The 22,456-nt window shown below is 39.2% G+C and overlaps 1 protein-coding gene across 8 annotated transcripts in view; it reads left to right on the forward strand.

Annotated features, from left to right (window-relative positions):
- The window catches only part of LOC126751367 (protein crumbs), a 58,126-nt gene that overhangs the window by 29,786 nt on the left and 5,884 nt on the right, over positions 1-22,456 (forward strand). For 3 of the 8 annotated variants that reach the window (XM_050461575.1, XM_050461572.1, XM_050461573.1), the window contains exons 3-13: positions 10,301-10,444; positions 10,540-10,764; positions 10,848-11,834; positions 15,447-15,890; positions 16,458-17,026; positions 17,082-17,123; positions 19,484-20,028; positions 20,096-20,201; positions 20,261-20,337; positions 21,245-22,134; positions 22,206-22,394. In XM_050461575.1, the coding sequence (XP_050317532.1) occupies positions 10,301-10,444; positions 10,540-10,764; positions 10,848-11,834; positions 15,447-15,890; positions 16,458-17,026; positions 17,082-17,123; positions 19,484-20,028; positions 20,096-20,201; positions 20,261-20,337; positions 21,245-22,134; positions 22,206-22,394 (4,218 nt within the window). Of the gene's footprint in view, positions 1-10,300; positions 10,445-10,539; positions 10,765-10,847; positions 11,835-12,127; positions 12,260-15,446; positions 15,891-16,457; positions 17,027-17,081; positions 17,124-19,483; positions 20,029-20,095; positions 20,202-20,260; positions 20,338-21,244; positions 22,135-22,205; positions 22,395-22,456 lie in introns of all 8 variants that reach the window. The other 5 variants (XM_050461577.1, XM_050461579.1, XM_050461576.1 and 2 more) reach the window with 5 other exon arrangements.

A 22,456-nucleotide genomic window follows, 5' to 3' on the forward strand; every position in this document is an offset into this window, starting at 1 on the left:
TATGTCCACACAATGGATCTCCTTCTTACAAAAATCACCGTTTTTAAGATTCCTTAAATGCGTTCACTTTTTTCGCTATGTGTTTTCATATCCCTTCACGTATATGGGTTTCACCTCTAGCTGATCTAGCCGAAGATTGAGTTCCAAGGCGGATATTGTCCATAACCTCAAGCCGGAAGTTGAATTCCACTTTATTCTGTCAGTTGCCTCGCTGACTTCAAATAATAAAGGTATCTTTATTACCATATGTTCTCTTGGCTTTTGGTGTTTCATTCCCGTGCTATACAACAGTATCTCATATGACCTTCTGTCTTATTGGTACCAATGCGGTATGTCAAAAATGTTAGTCCGATCGCTATTGTCAAAGGTTTATGAAAGATTATTAGCTGATTCATCTCAGAACTTCCTTCTCAATTGTCCTGACTATATGAAATTATTGTTGAAGCACCTTGAATACCTCTTTTTCAGTCAACCAGGAGTAATGAGTTAGGTTTGTGACAGTCTCAAGTCCATAACTAAGTTACTCTCATTTAAGGAGTTGGGGCATCACAAAGGCCATATTCAAAACTGTCAAAGTACGATCCTTCAAGCCTTACTAGTATAATATATAATCTGAATGCTTATGACAGCATCATACCCGCTAATAAAGTAGTCTAATGGCATGTAATCGCATCTCCATGACAGCCAATAGACTTATTCCAGGCTGATAACGCCTGTGGTAAAGGCTTCGAAATAATGATAATATTACCGGCGCTCTGAAGTACATACCTCCAATCCGTCCTATGTTCAAATGTCGATCAGCAAATAATGCAGATTTCTTTGTTTGCGAGGCAGACTGCGGGAAGCACTTTCAAAAATGTCAAAAATAATTTCAACTTTCATATTCTTAGACTTACTCATAAATATGAGACAAAAATCCTCGACTTGACAAATAGCTGGCGCTACTAGACAGACAGTTGAAGCAAAAACTTGCTTGATGATGAGTTTTCAGACCCAGCCCCAGTAAAATCAACCGTCCAGTATTGTTACCCTAAGTTTAAACGTGGTGAAATGAGCACCGGAGACAGTGAACGCAGTGGACGCCCAAAAGAGGTTGTTTCACCAAGACAATGCACCATGTCCAAAGTCCGTGCAAACGATGGCAAAAATCCATGAATTGGGCTTGGAATGGCTTCCATATCCTTCGTATTCTCCAGATCTGGCCACCAGAGATTATTTCCTGTTCTCAGATCTCAAAAGAATACTCGCTGGGAGGAAATTTTCGGTAAATGATGAGATGATAGCCGAAATTAAGGCCTATTTGAAGCAAAGAACAAATTTTTCAACAAAAGTGGCAACGAAAAGTTGAAGGGTCGCTATAAACAGTGTATCTCCTATGAAGAGAACTACGGGGTTCAATAAGAGCGCTACAAAAACTTTTTTAAATAAAACAAAAACGGTTTGGGATATCAATGAAATTATTTATTCCTATGAAAGTACATTCGATGCCATTATGTATGGAACTCGATTTCTTTAGCATGGCCACCACGGGCACGCTTGTAGAAGTCCAGACGTTGAACTCAATTTGTTGGCATAGGGCATAGACTTGACGTACCCCACAGGAATTAGTCTAATGGCGTCAAATCGCACGACCGAGGCGGCCAATTGACTGGATCATTTCGTGAGCTAACACGTTCACCAAACTTGGTTTTGAATAAATCGATTGTGACATTCGCCATGTGGCTTGTGGCGACGTCCTGTTGAAACCACATATTCTCCAAGTCCATATCAACCAATAAAAAATATTTGTTTGTTATTGAGCGGTAGCGATTCCCATTCACAGTAATGTGCCGATCTTGATCATCACTGAAGAAGTATGGCCCAATGACGCCGCCGACCCATAAACCGCACCAAACCGTAATTTTTATACCCTGAACAGGGTATATTAAGTTTGTCACGAAGTTTGTTATCGTTTTGAAATTTTGTAAACGTCATTTTCTCTTCACGAAGCTGCTCATTTGTTGGAACTGCCGATATCGGATCACTATAACATATAGCTGCCATACAAACTGAACGATCGGAATCAAGTTCTTGTATGGAAAACTTTCACATTTCACAATGTATCTTCACGAAATTCGGTATAGATTATTTTCTAAGACAACAATGTAATCTCCGAAGAAATTGTTCAGATCGGTTAACTATAGCATATAGCTGCCATATAAACTGAATGATCGGAATCAAATGCTTGCATGGGAAACTTCCTCATCATACGACGTATCTTCACGAAATTTGGCATGGATTACTGCTTAAGGTTACAATATAATCTCCAAAAAAATTGTTCAAAACGAATTACTATAGCATATAGCCTCCATACAAATTGAACACATAGTTACTAAGAGGAATGCACCTGCGAAGGGTATTTAGCTTCGGTGCAACCGAAGTTAACGTTTTTTCTTGTTTTTGGGATACAAGGTTGACTCATGAAAAAACCGCTCTGAAAGTGGAGCAAACTGACTCCGAATTTCGGCAGTAAATTTTAATAATTTCATCTCATTGCTGTATCGTATATCTTTTCATGAAATGGCAAACCTTACTGAAGAAAAATGTCGGCAGCGTCGCTACCATGTTTCACTATGGCAGGCCGAGAACTTTTCAATTGAACTGTTTTGTGTTTGCAAGCGATTAAACTTTTTTCTAAACACTTGTATATATGTTTAAATATATTTACACGTTTTTTATTGTTCCAAAAAAAATATAAAAACCAAAAAATTGTTGCAAACTTTCTTTGCTTCTAATTTGCGGTGGTTTTATTTTGTTCATTTCCGTTTGAAATTACCGTAATAAGCTTATGAACGCGATTTGGAGATTATTTCTTCAGCTTTACTTTTTTAATTTCTGCTTTTAATTTCTTACACATATATGTATGTACAGAACATACATATGTATGTATTTATCTATACACGCATAGTACGAGTATAGTAGTTTTGCAAGTCAGTGTTGCTTTGGTTGATGAAATTTTGGCCAATGCTTTGCTGCTTCCGTCGAAAGCACATTTCATGTTCCAAACTTACTAGTATATACACACACTATATTCGTATATACATACACTATATTCGTATGTAAATATAAATATATACAATTTAATTTTCAGAAGTAGTTGTACATATTATAACAACTCTTATGGTACATTCATATTTAGTACTATCAACTTTCGTACGTGCAAAAAATAATATTTCGTTGAAATAGAAATGTCAGTATATATGTATTTATAAAACTAATTCATGCATAAATAGTTGGAAATCATCCGTATTCATGTCGTTTTGTAAAAAAAACTAGTGTAGCCCAGTTGTGCGGCTTTCTATTCTTATCAAAAAAAAATTCCTATGGCATTTGCATACTCAGGCTCTTAAGAGCCAATTGGTGAAAAATATTCTGTTCTAAATATAAAATATACAGTTGTTTACTTTACATGTGCAATAATTTATATATGGGTAAAAATTTGCTATAAATAAATAATACCAATTTTTAAGCAAACATACAATAATTTAATTATATAATTAAATATATAATTAATTTAATATGTAAATTTCAATATGTCAATATGGTTTACATAATAACGCATTTTCTCGCCACATTCGAGTATTAACATATTATTTGCAGTATAAAAGCTGCATTCCCACATTTCACTCTCCCGGGCTTGGCGAGTCGAACAAACAAGTGGTGTAAAGCACAAAAAATAGTATAGAAATAGAGCAGCAAGCGATCAATATACTTAAAGCAGATATCCATCCACATACATGTAAAATAACAAATTTTTCAAGAAAAAGCTACAAATTTTTATATTTTACCATAAAAATATTAGTTTATCTCTTAAAGAGCTTTTGCAGAATAGTATGACCCTTTTTAGAATCTTGAATGGCATTTTCTCGGCAGATTCCAAATGTTTAATCTCCGTATCAAAACTATTTCAATGTTTGGATAATTTTCAAAGAAAATTTAGTACTTATTTTCTGTAAAGAAGGAAACACAGATATTTTTCTGCAATTTTCAATCAACTAAATATAAAAAGCTATCGTTTAAGAAGCCATGAGATATGGAGTGTTTTCAAGATAAAGCCTGCTTTAGACAATCATCCAATGATAATCTTCTTTCATGTAAATGCGAGTTCTGATTATAAATATGAGTAAATGCTTTTATACGGACTAGACGTGGACCAAATATCTACTTCTACGTATATCTGTTCCTTACCAGACCCACTTGCGCAGAACTAACGGCGTGGATGTTAGGGCCAATGATATGAATATCACCGGCATACGCCGGCAGTTGTACGCTCTTGAAGAAGATTTTACCTTCTCTACTCAGATCTGCAGCTCGAATTATTTTCTCCAGTAGATTGAAGAAGTCGCACAATAAGGGGTCGCCTTGTTTTGGTCTCGAACGGCTCGCAGAGGTCCTTCCCGATCCGGACGACGCGTTTGGTGTTGCTCAATATCAGTTTACACAGCCGTATTAGTTTTGCGGGAATACCAAATTCAGACATAGTGGCATAAAGGCAGTTTGTTGATGGTGGGATTTAATCATTCACATCACAAATGTGATCTTGAGAAGATTTATCCCAAAGTAGTTGGCGCAGATTGAGGGGTCTCCCTTTTTGTAGATCGAGCAGGTCACACTTAAGTTCCCAATCGTTGGGCATGCTTTCGTCCGATCATATTCCACAAAGAGGCCGATGCATGCTTCTTATCAGTTCTTCGCCGCCGTATTTGAACAGCTTGGCCTGCAATTCATCGGCCCCGTCGCTTTATTGTTTTTCAGGCGGGTAATTACTATTCGCACTTCTTCATGGTCGTGCAATGGAACGTCTGCTTCATCGTCATGAATTGGGGAGTCGGGTTCACCATCTCTAGGTGTTATGTTGTCACTGCCATTCAGCAGGCTGAAAAATTTTTCCCTCCATAATTTCAGTATGTTCTGGGCATCAGTCACCAGATCACCTCTGGAGGTTCTACATGAGTATGTTCCGGTCTTGAAACCTTCTGTTGGTCGCCCCATCTTTTCGTAGAATTTTCGAGCCCTACCCCTGTCGGGCAACTTGTCAAGCTCTTCATACTCAAGCATTTCAGTCTCTCTGTTTTTTGTCTGCAAATGCGCCTCGCTTCCCTCTTCAACTCTCAGCATCTATCCCATCTTGCACGTCTTGTGGTCGATTGCAACGTAGGCAGTCTGTTTTCTCTCCGCTGCGACACGGCACTCGTCGTCGTACCAGCTGTTCTTTTGCAATTTCCGAAAACTAATGGAGCAAAAAATCAGAGTTTGCAAGGTGCAATAAAGTTTTTGAAAGAAATTAAATATTTTTCAAGTTATACGCGAACTCCGACGGCGCTGAAAAAGGTACTCCCACTGCTGCAGTCTTTCCGGGGTTTTCACTGAATGAAGCCGAAAAACAAATTCTCTTCTAGATATACAGATGTAGTATCTATGGTGAAAAAAATCGAAGAATACATTTTTTTTAGAAAAACGCATTTACAGTGAACTGATGAAGCTGATTGAACTGAGCGATGGCCACGCTTTCGAAGGCTTTATACAAAAACTTTTTGTGGGACAATTTAAATTTTTAGTATAGTATTTATAAAGATAAAACTTTTAGAAATACTATAAACAAGCTTTTTTTTTATTTCACGCTAAGTGTAGCCAATAATTAGTCGGTTAAGTACCATCTCAAAGATTAAAAATGCCTATAAATAGATCTATTATTCTGAAAAAGCTCAAGCACTCTCATATCGAAGTTTCGTCCACTATGTATATTATACATTTTCGAATAATTTTAAGTGTTTTTTTGTGTTTAGGTCGTCAACAAAATTCCTATAACGCGCATAGAAAAGAAAACCGATCGGTTTTAGAGAAAAATCATTAGTGCGAACCCACTGACTCATATGTTATACAATAAGCTTAACACTTGCTATGTGAGTACATGTATATGTAATACATATTATGTATGTAAGTATTGTATGTCAGTCAAATGCACTATTTTATTTTGCACTCTTAGTAAATGCGATTTTCATGTGACATTCTGTCGCTCTGACATTTATCACCTTTTTAGTTCAATAGGTCGCTTAAAATGTGTGCTTCCTATAAATGGCAGTGTCTGTATGTATCTGTATTTGCATGAGTATTAGCGTACATATTTCTACGAACATACATACTTACATACACAAAGACAATTCGCACATTGCTTGTGCCATTGTTTCATTATGCGTGGAGCCTCTCTTAAATCCCATTCCATCTAATTTTTCACTAAAAAGCAATGAAAAGCAACAAACTAAAGAGAGAGAGGCTAACTCCATCGATATGTAAAATAATTAAAGGTATAATAACCCACATGTCATATTAAAAACAAATACTCGAAACTTTTTAGCGAGGCGAGTGACACCACTTAAAAGGTTGGGGTTAGGTTAGATTAGGTTGAATGAGCTGCTATCAAAAATAATATAATATAAATATACAGCCAATGCCCATATGGACTCCACTAAGCTTTAAGTTGATGATGGTTTAAACTGTACAATAAATTTAATTATAGACTTTTATGTTCATTACCAGTACCGGAGAGAATCTAATATATCTATATTAGGGAGTTTTTTTTTAACCATTTATTTTTTTTCAGTCCCGTCACGAAATTTCCTTGGATATACCCTAAAAAAATTCCCTGAAAATTTTAGCTCTTAATATTAACATTAAGAACTGGACCAAGGCATGTAAAAATTTTCAATAGAAAATACACTACAATCGTTAGTTTTTATCTTTAAATTCCTACATATCAGAAGTATTTTAGACGCATTTTAGACGCATATTTCTCAGAATTGTTCACTCTACAAAAGTGCCCAGTGCAACAAAGTCGGAACTCACAACGGCGAGGTAGTACGGGGATCTAAACCCGATTTTCCAAGAATTTCACATTTTTTTGTATATATCTCGTCAATAACAAGAGCTATAGAAACAAGTAAGGAAGGGCTAAGTTCGGGTGTCACCGAACATTTTATACTCTCGCATGATAGAGTTATAATCGAAATTTCATTATACGTCATTTACATATTTTTCAAATACCGTATTTTTGTAAAGCTTTATTCCGCTATCATCATTGGTTCCTAATGTACTATATATTATACAGAGAAGGCATCAGATGGAATTCAAAATAGCGTTATATTGGAAGAAGGCGTGGTTGGGAACCGATTTCACCTATATTTCGTATATGTCATCAGGGTGTTAAGAAAACATTATATACCGAATTTCATTGAAATCGGTCGAGTAGTTCCTGAGATATGGTTTTTGGTCCATAAGTGGGCGAGGCCACGCCCACTTTCAATTTTTCAAAAAAGCCTGGGTGCAGCTTCCTTCTGCAATTTCTTCCGTAAAATTTAGTGTTTCTGACGTTTTTTGTTAGTCCGTTAACGCACTTTTAGTGATTTTCAACATAACCTTTGTATTGGAGGTGGGCGTGGTTAATATCCGATTTCTTCCATTTTTGAACTGTATATGGAAATGCCTGAAGAAAACGATTCTGTAGAGTTTGGTTGACATAGCTATAGTAGTTTCCGAGATACGTACAAAAAACTTAGTATGAGGCGGGGCCACGCCCACTTTTCCAAAAAAATTACGTCAAAATATGCCCCTTCCTAATGCGATCCCTTGTGCCAAATTTCACTTTAATATCTTTATTTATGGCTTAGTTATGACACTTTATAGGTTTTCGGTTTCAGCCATTTTGTGGGCGTGGCAGTGGGCCGATTTTGCACATCTTCGAACTGAACCTTCTTATGGAGCCAAGGAATACGTGTACCAAGTTTCATCATGATATCTCAATTTTTACTCAAGTTACGTGCAAGCTGTAACGGCTGGACGGACGGACAGACGGACGGACGGACAGACAGACATCCGGATTTCGACTCTACTCGTCACCCTGATCACTTTGGTATATATAACCCTATATCTGACTCTTTTAGTTTTAGGACTTACAAACAACCGTTATGTGAACAAAACTATAATACTCTCCTTAGCAACATTGTTGCGAGAGTATAAAAATTTACGTGACAAATTTGCAGGAAATTTTATTTGCTATAACAAAGGTTCGAGGTGAAAATCGCTATCATTAATACTTCTCGAGATATTCGGCTTTTTAAGTTTTATAGTATAATATATACATAAAAGAAAGTCGTGTTAGTTACACTATTTACATATAACTCAAGAACGGCTGAAGCAATTTAGCTGAAAATTGGTGGAGAGGTAGCTTAGAACCAGCGGACGGACATAGGGTACTTTGTATCCGTTTATGTTAAAAGTCAGTACAATTCGACTTCTGAAGATATTTTGCATCAAATTCGTGTCCTCTCCAGAAATGACGATCTTGAGATGAATAAATAGATACTCTTTGCTTTGCTTTACTCTTGATCGAAGACATGTGTTATAGTTTATTTTTCAGGTCAGGAATGCCAGCGCCAAATTGTGAAATGAATGACTGAATTGCTTAATGGTAAATCTGCTGAAAATTTTTTTGAGCAATTATTGACTATCGGCATTAGTTGAGTACCTGTTAAAGAATCGAGCGGATTGATTTCATTTTTCCGATAATTTCTGTAACTTTTTCTCATCGAAAGATGAATTTATCAACAAACATCATTACTAATCACAAAAGTAATGGATTGTTGAGTGAGCGAGCAACCTTAACAGCAAAGAATAATGATGTAGAAGACCTCATCTACGAGTTCAGAATGAGGACATCGGATCAATGCATAAATTCAAATCTATTGGTTAAGTAATGAATGAAGGTGAAGCCACTATCTAATCAATTGAATATTTAAACTCCTTCGATGAGCCTGGCTTGCCAACGCCTAATTTTAGTAATAATGCTTCGAAACATAAACCAAATAAAACTATAAGCATTGTGATATGCTTTACAATACTCAAAGGAAAATTCGGGAATGAAGTTTTCATTCGGAGTATACTGATGATCCCAACAGATATGGCGTTTGAGGTTAAAATACTTCAATTTCCGATTCTGCCATTCGTAAAGACCATTAACAAATTACAAGATCAATCTTTTAAAGTTTGTGGTCCGGAATATGCTTTTTGCATGGTCAATTATATACATATGGCGTGTTCAAGGGACGGAAGATCATCTGCGTTGTTTGTTCTTGCGCCTGATAATTAAATAGAAAAATTCGTCTATCACAAGGTACTTAACTGAAGAGTACGACCTCTGCACTAGAATACATGAACAATAAAAAATCATTAAAATACTTAAATATTTTATTTGTACTTCCTAAAAATGGACTTAATAAAGTACCATAAATCAGCTTGTTTGTTTCCAGAGTTCGCCGGATCCTCTAGTTTTCTATGTATTACACTTGGGATTACCATATATTAAGATTCTAATGTTTCTCGGGCCCATGTTAACAGCTCTTGTCCTTATATCTGAAACTTGCTTCAAGAAGCTGCTCAGAACCGCACTGAAAGGCCGATATCAGGCCACTTTAGGATATACTTACTTAGCTGTTACACAAACTGAAGAATCAAAATCCTGATGAAATTTGACACGGATTATTTTTCAGGACAGTGGAGTAGTCTCCAAGCCAATTGTTTAGATCGTAACATATCACTATAGCATATAAGTAGCTATCACACAAACAGACCAATCAAAATCGTTTTCTTAAATAGTTTCAGGAATCAGTTATGATATCTAAAATCTCGTTTGCTTGGTTGAGACAATGTGAGGTTTGATAGGTTGACAGTTAAATACATTGGTTCGTGACATCATGGATGGAAAGAGCGGAAGACTTTATTTACAATAACTATGAAAGTTTGAGGATGGAGTCATGTGTAGAAGTTCACGCAAGTGAGGAAAGTTCTCTGATCGCCATTCACTTGGGAGTGGCCAGAAACGATTCTTTTACACATGGCTCAAGCAGCTCACTACTTCCGGTCTTTGACCAAGTATCCTCTGGGTAGCCTAAGAATATCCGTTTGAAGGCGAGCGAAAGTGAGATCCCCCATAGGGTTGTGCGATGGGTTTGGGACCCGCCACGTAAAAAAACACCCCCAGTGAATAGGTATAACCAGCCTCGGAAGAGAGACCCCCTTTTTGATGAAAGTTTGACAGTTCATTTCCGGTATGACATTATGTGTCGCAATCCTGTTTCTTTCCTTCTGGTTTGGTGTTTCAACTGACGCTCGTTGACTGCTAGAGTTCACAACAGTTATTTTCAATTGTATTATAAATACAATAATTTTAACATATAAAAATAATTATTTTTAATTATTTTCTTTGCAGCTCTAGGTTTAATTCAATTAGTGCACGCCGCCTCGTCCGGTGTTACAAGTACGGAGGCATATTTCAATGGTTCGGCCTACCTGCGACTGCTGACACCGATGCCAATTTGGGATCATTCCGCCATAAGTTTTCGCTCCTGTCGCGGTGAGTAAGACCTCAAAAATTGCACGATCTGAAAGACTCCCTCTTAAATCAAGTAATACAACTGACACATCACTTTCCTACTCCCCGTCTTACAGGTGGTGAAATTTTAGCTCAACAATATAATAAGAACTCTTTCGTCATCACTGTGCTGAGTGATTTTCTGCAAGTCTCACTGGCCGGTCCGGCGGTGATTGGCCCCAATAACCGTTTAGATGTTAAGCTACCCTACCACTTACTCGACAATCACTGGCACACGCTACAGTTCAAGTACGAATATGGTAATCTCTACTTGTACATCGATCGCACGTCGTTAGTTTTCGGTAAGTACACGCATTACGGTAACACCATGTCATGCATTGTGGCTATTATCTAACAAGCTTCATAATACCGACTTTAATTACAGCGAATTCCACGTATAACAGCCAATTTCTGACTAATCAAGATATCGGCAATGAGGCGGCTATTTTAATATTGGGCAACTCATTTAGCGGTTGTCTACAAGATGGACCCGGTTTGCTCTTCATCAATGGCTCTGTGCAGAATGTCGTCTACGGTCCTTGTCCGTTGAGTACCGGTCCGTGTGGCGATCATGATACACTCATGCTTGGACAAGATAATTATTGCTCAAATAATCCGTGTATGAGTCATGGTCAGTGTATACCGTTAAATGATGGTTACGAATGCCGTTGTACGCCACGTTACACGGGTAAGAACTGTCAAATCGATAACGGTTCACCGTGTGCGCGTAATCCCTGCGCGAATAGCGGTAACTGTACCGAAGACGTACGCGGCGATTATCAGTGCAAATGCACAACGAATTACAGCGGACGCAATTGTGAAACGGAAATCAATGTGCATCCCGCCTGCCAACCGAATCCGTGTTTAAATAACGGCGCTTGCATTGTAGCGCCGGGTTCGACGAAAGTCGAGTGCGAATGTGCCAAAGGTTATGCGGGTGCGCGCTGTGAGAATGATGTGGACGATTGCGCTTCGCAACCTTGTCTAAATAACGGACGTTGCCTGGATTTGGTGAATGGCTTCACATGTGATTGCCGTGACACCGGCTTCACGGGTCCAAACTGTCAAACGAATATCGACGAATGCGAGGGCAGTCCGTGTAAACATGGCGGTCGTTGTTACGATCGCTACGGTTGGTTCATCTGTCAGTGTCCCGATGGTTGGGCCGGCGAGACGTGCGAGGAGCCAACGAACTGTAAGACGCAACAGTGCTTGAACGGCGGCACCTGCGTGAATAAGACGATCGGCTTCTATTGTCAGTGCGCGCCCGGCTATAGCGGTGAACTGTGCCAGCAGAGCCCACCGTGTCCGCAGTGTCCCATCGACTCGGAGTGCATTGGAGGGAAGTGCATATGTAAGCCAGGCACAACGGGTAAGTCTCGCCAGTTGGCGGTTTATTTGTCTTTCTTTACGCCTTCGTTCGTACGCATTGCACGCATTTCATCGGTGTGCGCAGAATATGTGGGTTTAGTTTAAGCAAGTAAAATATTATATTTTTATATGAAATAAGTTAGTTGTAAGGGTTTTAAGTATGGTTAAAGTGGGTTAAAGGTTGCTTCTTCTTATTAAAACTATTTAAGTAGTTTACTATAAGCTTCTAAGCTGTCATTTTCTTGTACGAATTTAAAAGAAAGATATTTTAAACCTTCCTTCTGGCATGCCAAGCTTCTTCTGATATTAACCTCTCGCCCAACGAATCGTATGATGCACTCAGCCAGTGGGAATGCTTGGGTGAGAAGCGCAAGCGCTACATACCACCCGATTGGTTAAAAAAGAAACGCTGTGAGCTGAAATTAAGTACGAAAAGAAAAAATCTTATTGTGAAAATATATAAGTACTATTTTAGATTCCTACAAGCATTATTGTTATAGAGCTTTTAGACTATTTTAGTATTTTCAAGTAAAATGTATTAATTTTTGTACATATGGATGTGGTTATTTGGCAAGTTATACATATATTTTTTCTGCTTTGGTGGTTTTAAAAATTATTTTTATATATTATGTATGTATTATTTTTTCTGATACTGGTTTAATTCAATTCTACGGCCAAGTTAGCAATGAGTTTTTTCTTATAAAAACGGGACGGTTAATGCCGATCGCTTTAAAATCCAAAATTATGTTGAAATATGACTTTAAAATCGTTTACATTATGACAAAAAGTACCTGGAAATTCTAATTATAAAAAACCCAAAATATTTAATTATTCATCAATATTTATTTTGTTGCCTTCAAATTTATATTCACCAGTTGTAATATACTTATGCCAACAATTTTTCCAGTTCTCGAAACACTTTTCAGCCCTTTTTAGGATTTTCCTTCAGCAAATTTTGTTTATCTCTTCAATCGACTGAAAATGGGTGGCAATTTCAGTTTGAGGAACAAGAAAAAATCACGGAACCAAAACAGATGAATGCGGAGGTTAAACGATGGTATTTATTGCGTTTATGGCTTTAAATGCGGTCACAATGGTGGCTCGTTGCTTTGGTGCATTTTCATCGTGTAAAATCAATGAATAATTCCGGCCATTTTCAACTGATGTTCTCACGCAAACGCCTAAATACGGTCAAATAGAACTCCTTATTGACCGTCTGTCTCTCCGGAACAAATTCATGATGCAGCAAATCACGTATATCAAAAAAACAATGACCATCGCCTTGATTTTTGAGCGGCTTTAGCATTATTCTTTCGTTTTTTTCTCCTCCATTCGATCATTGTTGATTTGTTTGCATGTCAAACTCATAAACCCATGTCTCATCGGCCGTTATAATGCTGAAGCGTGTCCAAAACGGAACTGTTTCCGGTACCCTTTTTGAAAAAAATTAAACTTTTTCTTGACGAGGCGAGCAAGAACGCGTTGCATACCCTAAATATCCACCAAAATCATTCGAACGGACTCGCGAGAGATGTCGAGCTTTCTTGCCATCTCTCTAACATTTACCTGACAATTTGCAAGTACCATATCCTTCACTTTTTTAGTATTTTCATCGGCTGAAGAGGTGGAGGGTCGTCTAGAACGAGGCATGACTTTAGCGAACTTTGAAGGTTTTGTACAACTAGTAGGCTTTTGTTTTTGATAAAACTGAATCAGCCTTTTCCAATATTCGCAACGACTCCTGATTTGTTTAGAAATACAAAATTTTAGACAAATTCAGTCGAAATTCCTCAGAACTTCGATAGTGCTTTCGGTTAGGTAATGAATAATTTTGGATGATCGGCACCTGTCATCAGTACACCGTGAAATTAAACTCGATATACGGTGAAAGCTTTGTCGCAACATTATTTTATTTTTTATTCAATAATACCGATATATACGACATCGCAGAGCTTTAGATTGTATTAAATCAGTATATTTATATTAAAAGCTAGGTATTTCCATAATCTTGGTGGTTCTATGTATATATATGTAAATGGAGTATAACAAGGAACATGGGGACTAACAAATCGCTTAGTTGGCAACGCTAATTAATTGTAAAATGAGAAATCCTGCCTTTAAGGCTTACTTTCTTAAAGAAAATGAAATTAGAGGAACGGACAGTTGCCTGACGTTGTCCTGAATGCGGACAGATCTTCATTCCATTTAACGCCATATTCGCCGTTGCCAAAGCGCAAATGACCATAAATCTTCCACAGAACCTTTTTCTCGAAAACTCGTAACGTCAAGTCATCATCGTCCATGCGTCTGCCCCACATAGCTAGACGGGAAAAATGAGTGACTTATAGAATTTGGTCTTTGTTCGCAGAGAGCGGGCTTTACTTCTCAATGGCCTACTCAGTCCGAAATACATAGCATCTGTTGGCAAGAATTATTCTACGTTGGATTTCGAGGCTGATATAATTGTTGATGTTAATACTGATTCCAGGATACACGAAATCATCTACGTCTTCGAAATTATGACTGTCAACAGTGACGTGGGAGCCTAGTCGCTAATGCGAAGACTGTTTGATGGCAGGAGATATTTAGTCTTCCCCTCGTTTACTACTAGACCCATTTGCTTCGCTGCCTTATCCATTCTGAAGATAGCAGGACTAACGGCGCCGGTGTTGAGGTCAATGATATCAATATCATCGGCGTACGCCAGCAGTTGTACACTCTTATAGAAGATTGTACCTGCTCGATTAAGCTCTGCAGCTTGAATGATTTTCTCCAGGAGTAGATTGAAGAAGTCACACCATGGGAAGTCGTCTTGTCTGAAACCTCGTTTGGTATCGAACGACTCGGAGAGGTCCTTCACCATCCTGACGGAGCTTTTGGTATTGCTCAACGTGAGTTTACACAGCCATATTAGTTTTGCGGGGATATCCGAGGCTGTTATTTTATTTTCATTATTGGGGGTTTTTATGTGGCGGGTCCCAAACCCAGCGCGCAACTCTAGGGAGATCTATCTCTCGATACTTATCGGAAGTGCCATGATCAGTATAAATGACCGAGCTTCAATTAGGATCAGCACCAAAACGCTGACTCAAAACCGGTCTTAGACCTATAGTTTTTTGGGCAAAGTCGTTTAGAATGATCCATAGAACACTTTTCGCATACGCGATTTTTCCATTTTTTTGGCTGCCTCTAAAACAACCCGCTCTTATGTACCGCGCCTACTTGAACCAAATCACTTATAAGAAACTTTCAGTGAAGGCCCAAAAAATAAAAAAAAAAATAAACAAATAATAACGATTGCAGATTAACGCTCTTGAGACACCTGTTTTATACAAGAGAGCACCCAAATCAGACAACTCTCATTTAGTTACCGTTAGCCAAGCGAACGATTTTGTCAGATTCCACGCATGTTTACTCCAAGAAACTTTGCAAGCTTATCACACACAAACACACATTGTCATACACGCACATGAAGAAAAACAACAACAAACCATACACTCCACACACCATACATGCAAACATAAATACATACATACGAATTTCTATAGAAACTAATTGTGGTGCATGTACTTTGTACTATCTCCTTTCAATTGGCACTAATATCTTAATTTAGGCCCAATTGGCCATTGTTTACCAATACCGACAACACCGCCACCACCACCAACAACAACAACAACGACGACCACAACAACAAGTACAACAACCGCAGCGCCACCACCAGCCAATTTGGTGGTTGCTAATGCAGCAAAAACAACAGCCGCCGCGGCAACAGCAGCAGCTACAACAACAACAACAACTGCTACTGCAGGACAACTGACAGCGAACTTAACAGCACCAACAACCACAACAACAACCGCAACAATGACAACAGCTAGAAATATTGCAACAAACACGGCAACAACAACAACAACAACAGCAACAACAAAAACCACACATAATCCGCTATTATCACATTTGGCTCAATTGAAAGCATGCCCCCCCGATAATTGCTTGAACGGTGGCACTTGTAGTGGCAGTGCTTCAAATTTTACTTGTTTATGTGCTAGTGGATACACAGGTTTGGAACATTACAACAATTACAATACTACATACTATGTATATACTACATGCAAATACAATATCCAAAGAATGTACAATAGAAAAAAAACACAAAAACAACAACAGCAACAACAAACAATCCTGTACAAAGTCACTACAAATACTTAACCTCAAACACTGTTTTATTTACCGTTTATAATTGTAGTTGTAATGTTGGTAGACTTGTTGTTCTTGTAGCTTAATTTATAATTACAAACACACACACACGAATGTTATAAATATGATTAGCTGTATGTATGCATGTAGTGCTGCTCGCAATTTTTGTATAATTATTTTTTAACCAACCCCACCCCGCCCACTTGAATGTATTTAAGTCCCCACTGCCGAATAACTTAACGAGCGTAAATCTAGTTAATTTGGCGTTTGGTTTGCTAGTGTTAACAACAACAATTGCTCTTGGTTAGCATTAACCCTAAAAAACAAAAGAGAATATGAAAAAAAATTAGTAAAATATGTGTACACTCCCGCCACACACACACACACCGAACGTGCTTGACTAATTGCGATTTTTCTCCCACAACTGTAGGTTACAACTGCGAACTGCCCGTCACAGATGGTCCGACGAATGTGCCATTGACCGGCAGCGGCGGCGCCGTCGGCAACAGTCCCATCAGCGCCGCAGTCAATTGCATCAATGGCGGCAAGTGTTTGAATGGTGGCACCTGTTCAATGAATGGCACACATTGTTATTGTGCCGGTGGCTTTTCGGGCGATCGCTGCGAGAAAGCCGAACCTTGTACGGCGCTCAATTGCCAAGAGCCAATGGTATGCCAGTTGAATAAGTGCGTTTGCCCGGAGAATAAGATTTGCACGGCTTGCTCGGCACAGCCGTGTCGCAATGGTGGCGTCTGTACGGATCTGTCGAATGGCGAGTACACGTGCAGCTGTACGTCTGGCTGGACGGGTCGTACGTGTACGAAGGATGTGGATGAGTGCGCCTTGGATCCGAATATTTGTGGCAATGGCATTTGTAAGAATGAAGAGGGCTCGTACAAGTGCTATTGTACGCCCGGTTTTACGGGTAAACACTGTGACTCGGATGTGGACGAGTGCTTGAGTCATCCGTGTCAGAATGGCGCGACCTGCAACAATAAGGTAAGTGTGTGTTCTATGTTTCGTATTGTGCCGTGCGTTTCTAAAGCATTCTTAGCTGTTCTTTTTTAAATATGGAAAACATCGGATTTTGAGACAAGTGAGTCCAGTTGAGATTTGAAGTTTGTAGCAACTGTGGGTTGCTGGTATAGCTCATTCCTGTAATTTGAATCGATGAAATGTATATTCTCATGTAGTTGTAAACATTATAGTTATTTTGGTGTACAATCTCTTCCCCTTAGCTGTTCTTCTCATTAAATAGTGCGTTAGGAGAAGCCCCTTATCCAATGCTTCGTAGATATTTTAATGACCATTGGTTTTTTGTAAGCTGTTTCGGGGAAACTTAGTTAAACGCGTGCCAAAATATCCCCAGCTGACAACCACGTCTTTAAACAAGCTTTTTCAGATATAGAGTACCAATATTATAAGCACATAATATTGGTTAAGAATTGAGGCTACTATTCGCCTTATGGTGATTTCTACAAAGTGAGCTACGGCGGTCCATCTTGACAAATGTCAATTTGCAAATAATATGATCTCGTTAAACTTCGGTCAAACATCGACCAAATTTCTGCAAGATAGTGACGAGTATATCGGGAAGAGTTTTCTACGGGTTCGGTGTTCTCCTAACTTTGCAGCAATACTTTGCAGTTTTATTTCAATTGATGCACCGGTGGGCTCGTATCGCATATCCTTTCCGGGTCCCTGTTTTCTCTCTACCTGTACTAAAGAAATCTACGATTTTAATTACCAAGTTTTCAATTTCTCTACAAAATTGATCTAATTTAGGTCATTCAAATTTTCACAAGAAAAGATCAGGCTGTACAAATGACAGTAGATCTGTATTTGCTAAATATTCATATGTCACAATTTGATCAAAACGAACCACCCTTTTTTAGCAGACCAATGATCTACTACTCAATTCCTTCGAGAATACTGTAAACTAGGGTCCTCTCAAAAATATCTTTGAAAATAGCTGGCAAAAAGAATGACAGAAGAAACAACGTTGCGATGTGGTTTGTGGGAAGGTGGAGTCATCGGTCCACATTTCTCCAAAAATGATGGCTCGTAATCTCAACAAAATTTGGTTTCAACAAGACGCCACTTCCCACACATAGTATCAATCATGGGATTTATTTAACACTTCGGTGAGCAGATAATTTAACGTTTTGGGCTGGTCGATTGGCTACCACGATCGTGCGGGATCATACTTTATATGATCGGACAATCCGTCTTCGATTCAGGCCTTGGGGCAAAACATCACGTATGACATTCGCCAGTTACCAGTCGAAATGTTCGAACGAGTCATCGAAAATTGGACTCAATGGATGAACCATTTGAGACGTAGACGCGGCCAAAATTTGAAAGAGATAATCTGTAGCAAATGTCAAAGGATGTTCTTTCGAATGATAAAAAACATATCCCTTAAATTTGAAGTTTCTGTGTTTTTTCTTTGAAAAAATAGGGAACCTCGAAATGGATCACCACTTCTAAAATTTTTTTTTTATTATTTGGCTATAGCGATAGACGCCAAGCGGGGACAAGGGGACAAGTTGACATATACGAGGTATGACAATTAAGTAATGAGACTGATTCCATAAAAACCGTATTCTACAACTCTGCCATCCCCTTCAAAGTAGTCCCCTTGGGCAGCTATACAGCGATTCCAGCGCATTTTCCATGCTTCGTAACATTTCTGGAACGCTTCGACTGGGATGTCCGCGAGTACCCTCGTCACGGCCGCCTGGATGTCCGTAATCGACTCAAAATGGGTTCCTTTGACCACCGTTTTTGTTTTAGGAAACAAAAAAAGTCACAGGGTGACATGTCGGGCGAATAAGGCGGCTGTTGCAACACGGCAATCTGGGCACACCCTGTTGACTCGTTTTCGCAATCTTTCGAATACTTGGCAATAATAGACTTGATTCGCAGTTTTCCCCGATGGAAGGAATTCTTTGTGGACGATTCCACGGCTATCAAAAAAGACAATAATCATCGCTTTCACCTTCGACTTGCTCATGCGAGCTTTGCTCTTGATTTCGTTTTTCCATTTTCGTGACGAGCACTACAAACACACGTCTACTCAACTTGACGCAGCAGGCGAACTAAACAAGCTAGAGCGATGGTACATATATCAATTGGAGAGGGGAGGGATGCCGAAAAAAGAGAAAGGGAATTTCAAGGTCACAGGTTTACCAGAAGCGCGGCAATAAAATCAGTCTCATTACTTAATTGTCAAACCTCTTACTAGTTATAAGACAAACTTTAGTTAGAAGAGTGTCTAGTATCTTGTAATAGCTCATTAAACCCAATATCCTGGACCTGTATATGTTTGTATGTACTTCCTTCATATCACTGCTCCCTAGAATTTCGTACACTTAAGTAAAAATCCCCAATAAGTAGTACTCTAATTTATTCAAAACTTCCGTTAATTACCCCAAATTTGTGAACTCTCACTAGATCAACGCCTACGAATGCGTTTGCCAGCCCGGCTACACCGGCATAAATTGCGAAATCGATATCAACGAATGCGACAGCAATCCCTGCACGAAGGGCTCGACTTGCAACGACATGATCAACAATTTCACCTGCTCCTGCATACCTGGCATGACGGGCCGCTTCTGTGAGAATGACATAGATGACTGTATCTCGATGCCTTGTCAACACGGCGGCCATTGCATAGACGAATTGGGCGGCTTTCGTTGCGATTGTGCTAACACGGGTTATGAGGGCCAACTCTGTGAGTTAAATATCGATGAATGCGAATCGCAACCCTGTCAAAATGGCGCTGCTTGCATAGACGATGTAAATGATTACCGTTGCAAATGTTATCCGGGCTATACGGGCAAGAATTGTGAAATCGATATTAATGAGTGCGAAAGTAATCCGTGCTTGTATAACGGTAATTGTTTGGAACGTTCGAATATGACACTATATGCGCAAAGTCAAACAACGGATTTGCCAGAGTTCTTCAGGCACCAATTCTCCTATCAGAACGCGAGCGGGTAAGTTTGGATGGAGAGATGTGAGAGGCGAAAGGAGTGTATATTTATTTGATTTTACCATTTTCAGATATGAATGCGTTTGTGTACCAGGTATTATGGGCAAGAATTGCGAGACCAATATTAATGAGTGTGAAACGAATCCGTGTGGCAAACATGGCACCTGTAACGATGGTGTAAGTTCTAAGAATAGTTTTATGGAAAGCAAAGCTCTTCAAATTTTAAATATTTCCAGATCGGCACGTATACCTGCGATTGTGACCCGGGCTTCGAAGACCGACATTGCGAGACCAATATCGATGAGTGCGACCGGTAAGTGCTGAAGTGAAGAATAGGCAAATGTTTGTCAAGCTTAAAAATTTTGTTGGAGTAACCTTGGTATATTTCACCAGGCAAGTTGATACTCGCCAATCAGTCTTTATGCACAAAAGATAACTCCAAATTAGAAACATATGACATCTCAGTTCTCTACATACTACTTTCAATAAATCTTTTCTTCAAACGCTTTTGGAAATTATTGTAAGCGAATCGAAAAATTCGGTGAGATCCCTATGAGCTTTGTGAGGTGAAAAATTTGACCATAGCGGCTTAAACACAGCTTGAATTTACGAGATTGAGAGATGCACAGATTTCGCTTAAGACCGCCCATATCTCAGCGCTTCACATAACATAGTTCAAGAGTTCATAATGTTCGTTAGGAGTATGTAGGTTTCCTTCATAAATAAAACACGTTCTAGACATCTATCCCATAAGAGATAGTGAGATCCTCACATAAACCCAGTTCGCCTCAGGACTTCTCGTATATCTATACTCAATTCAATCCCTTCGTTTGCGGTTTCTATCGAGACCGAAGGGCTCGAGCTCGTAATACTGTGATTCGTTTATTGAAGCCACGGTTCCGTTTGTTTGCGAAACCGATGGGCTCGAGCTCGTAACTCATTCATCTTATATTTTAAATAAAATATTTTCTATCTATAACAATATTTTTTCTCTGTAACTCTGTTAAACCGGATCTTAAATCCGAAGTGATGGTATCAACTAATCTTTACAAATCTAATCTCGAACTTCGTTGTTATCTTCCTTAAATCTGATGGTTTGCATACTCTCGATTTTGATGCGCTGCTGGATGATCTTAAGGTCAAGGATCAGCAATACCATAAATAATTTGCTAGAAAACTCTTATGTGAATTTCTCATTTACCTTTCTTTCACATCCGAAGGTATCAACCCTGTGGCGCACACGGCACCTGTATCGATGAGATCAACGACTATACTTGCGATTGTGATGCTAATTACGGCGGTAAGAATTGTTCGGTGCCATTGATAGGTTGCTTGAGCGCACCATGTCAAAATGGTGGCAACTGCAAGCCATATCTAGTCAACGAAACCGAGCATCTTTTCAACTGCACGTGCCAACATGGTTTCCAAGGAGATATTTGTGAGAAGACAACAACGATTTCAATGGTTGTGAGTAGTTTAATAACGGTGAAGACGCAACGTGAGGAGGGTTATGATATAAATTTACAATTTAAAACCACATTACCCAACGGTGTACTAGCTTTTGGCACATCGATCGGACACAATGAACCCGTTAGCTATATATTGGAACTGATTAATGGTCGCCTGAATTTACACTCTTCGCTGCTTAATAAATGGGAGGGCGTCTTTATCGGCTCTAAATTGAACGATAGCAATTGGCATAAAGTATTCGTGGCTATAAATACTTCGCACCTGGTACTTTCAGCGAACGATGAGCAAGCCATCTTTCCCGTGGGTTCGTACGAGACCGCAAATGGCAGTCAACCGTCATTTCCGCTCACGTATTTGGGCGGCACAATACCGAATTTGAAATCATATCTACGCCATCTGCCGCATCGTCCGTCGAGCTTTGTCGGTTGCATGCAGGATATTGTCGTTAACGGCAAGTGGATCTTCCCCGAGGAGCAAGGCAACGAAATAGATACGAATTTGACAAATATACAGGCCGGTTGTCCGCGCAGCGAGCAATGCATACCGAATCCGTGTCATTCGAATGGCGCATGCACGGATTTGTGGCATACATTCTCGTGCACATGTCAGCGGCCGCACTTCGGACACACCTGCGAATACAGTGGGTTAAACTGAATTTTGTTTAAGAAGTTTCCAATTTTTTCATAACTTTTTTTATTTGTGTTTCCACAGACATAACTGCCGCCACATTTGGCCACGAGAATACCACACATTCTGCTGTTGTTGTGGAGACGAACGACTCGGCTCGTCGTGCCATACGTTCCATACTTGATATCTCCATGTTTATTCGCACACGCGAGCCCACTGGTCAGGTCTTCTATTTGGGTAGCGATCCCAAGAAGATCACACCAAAGGGAGCAAGTAAGTATTTACGCCTATTAATTGTTTCTAAATACACAAATGGTGGGAGTTGGATCAATAAG

The sequence above is a fragment of the Bactrocera neohumeralis genome, chromosome 2, assembly GCF_024586455.1.
Source record: "Bactrocera neohumeralis isolate Rockhampton chromosome 2, APGP_CSIRO_Bneo_wtdbg2-racon-allhic-juicebox.fasta_v2, whole genome shotgun sequence".
Lineage (NCBI taxonomy): Eukaryota > Metazoa > Arthropoda > Insecta > Diptera > Tephritidae > Bactrocera > Bactrocera neohumeralis.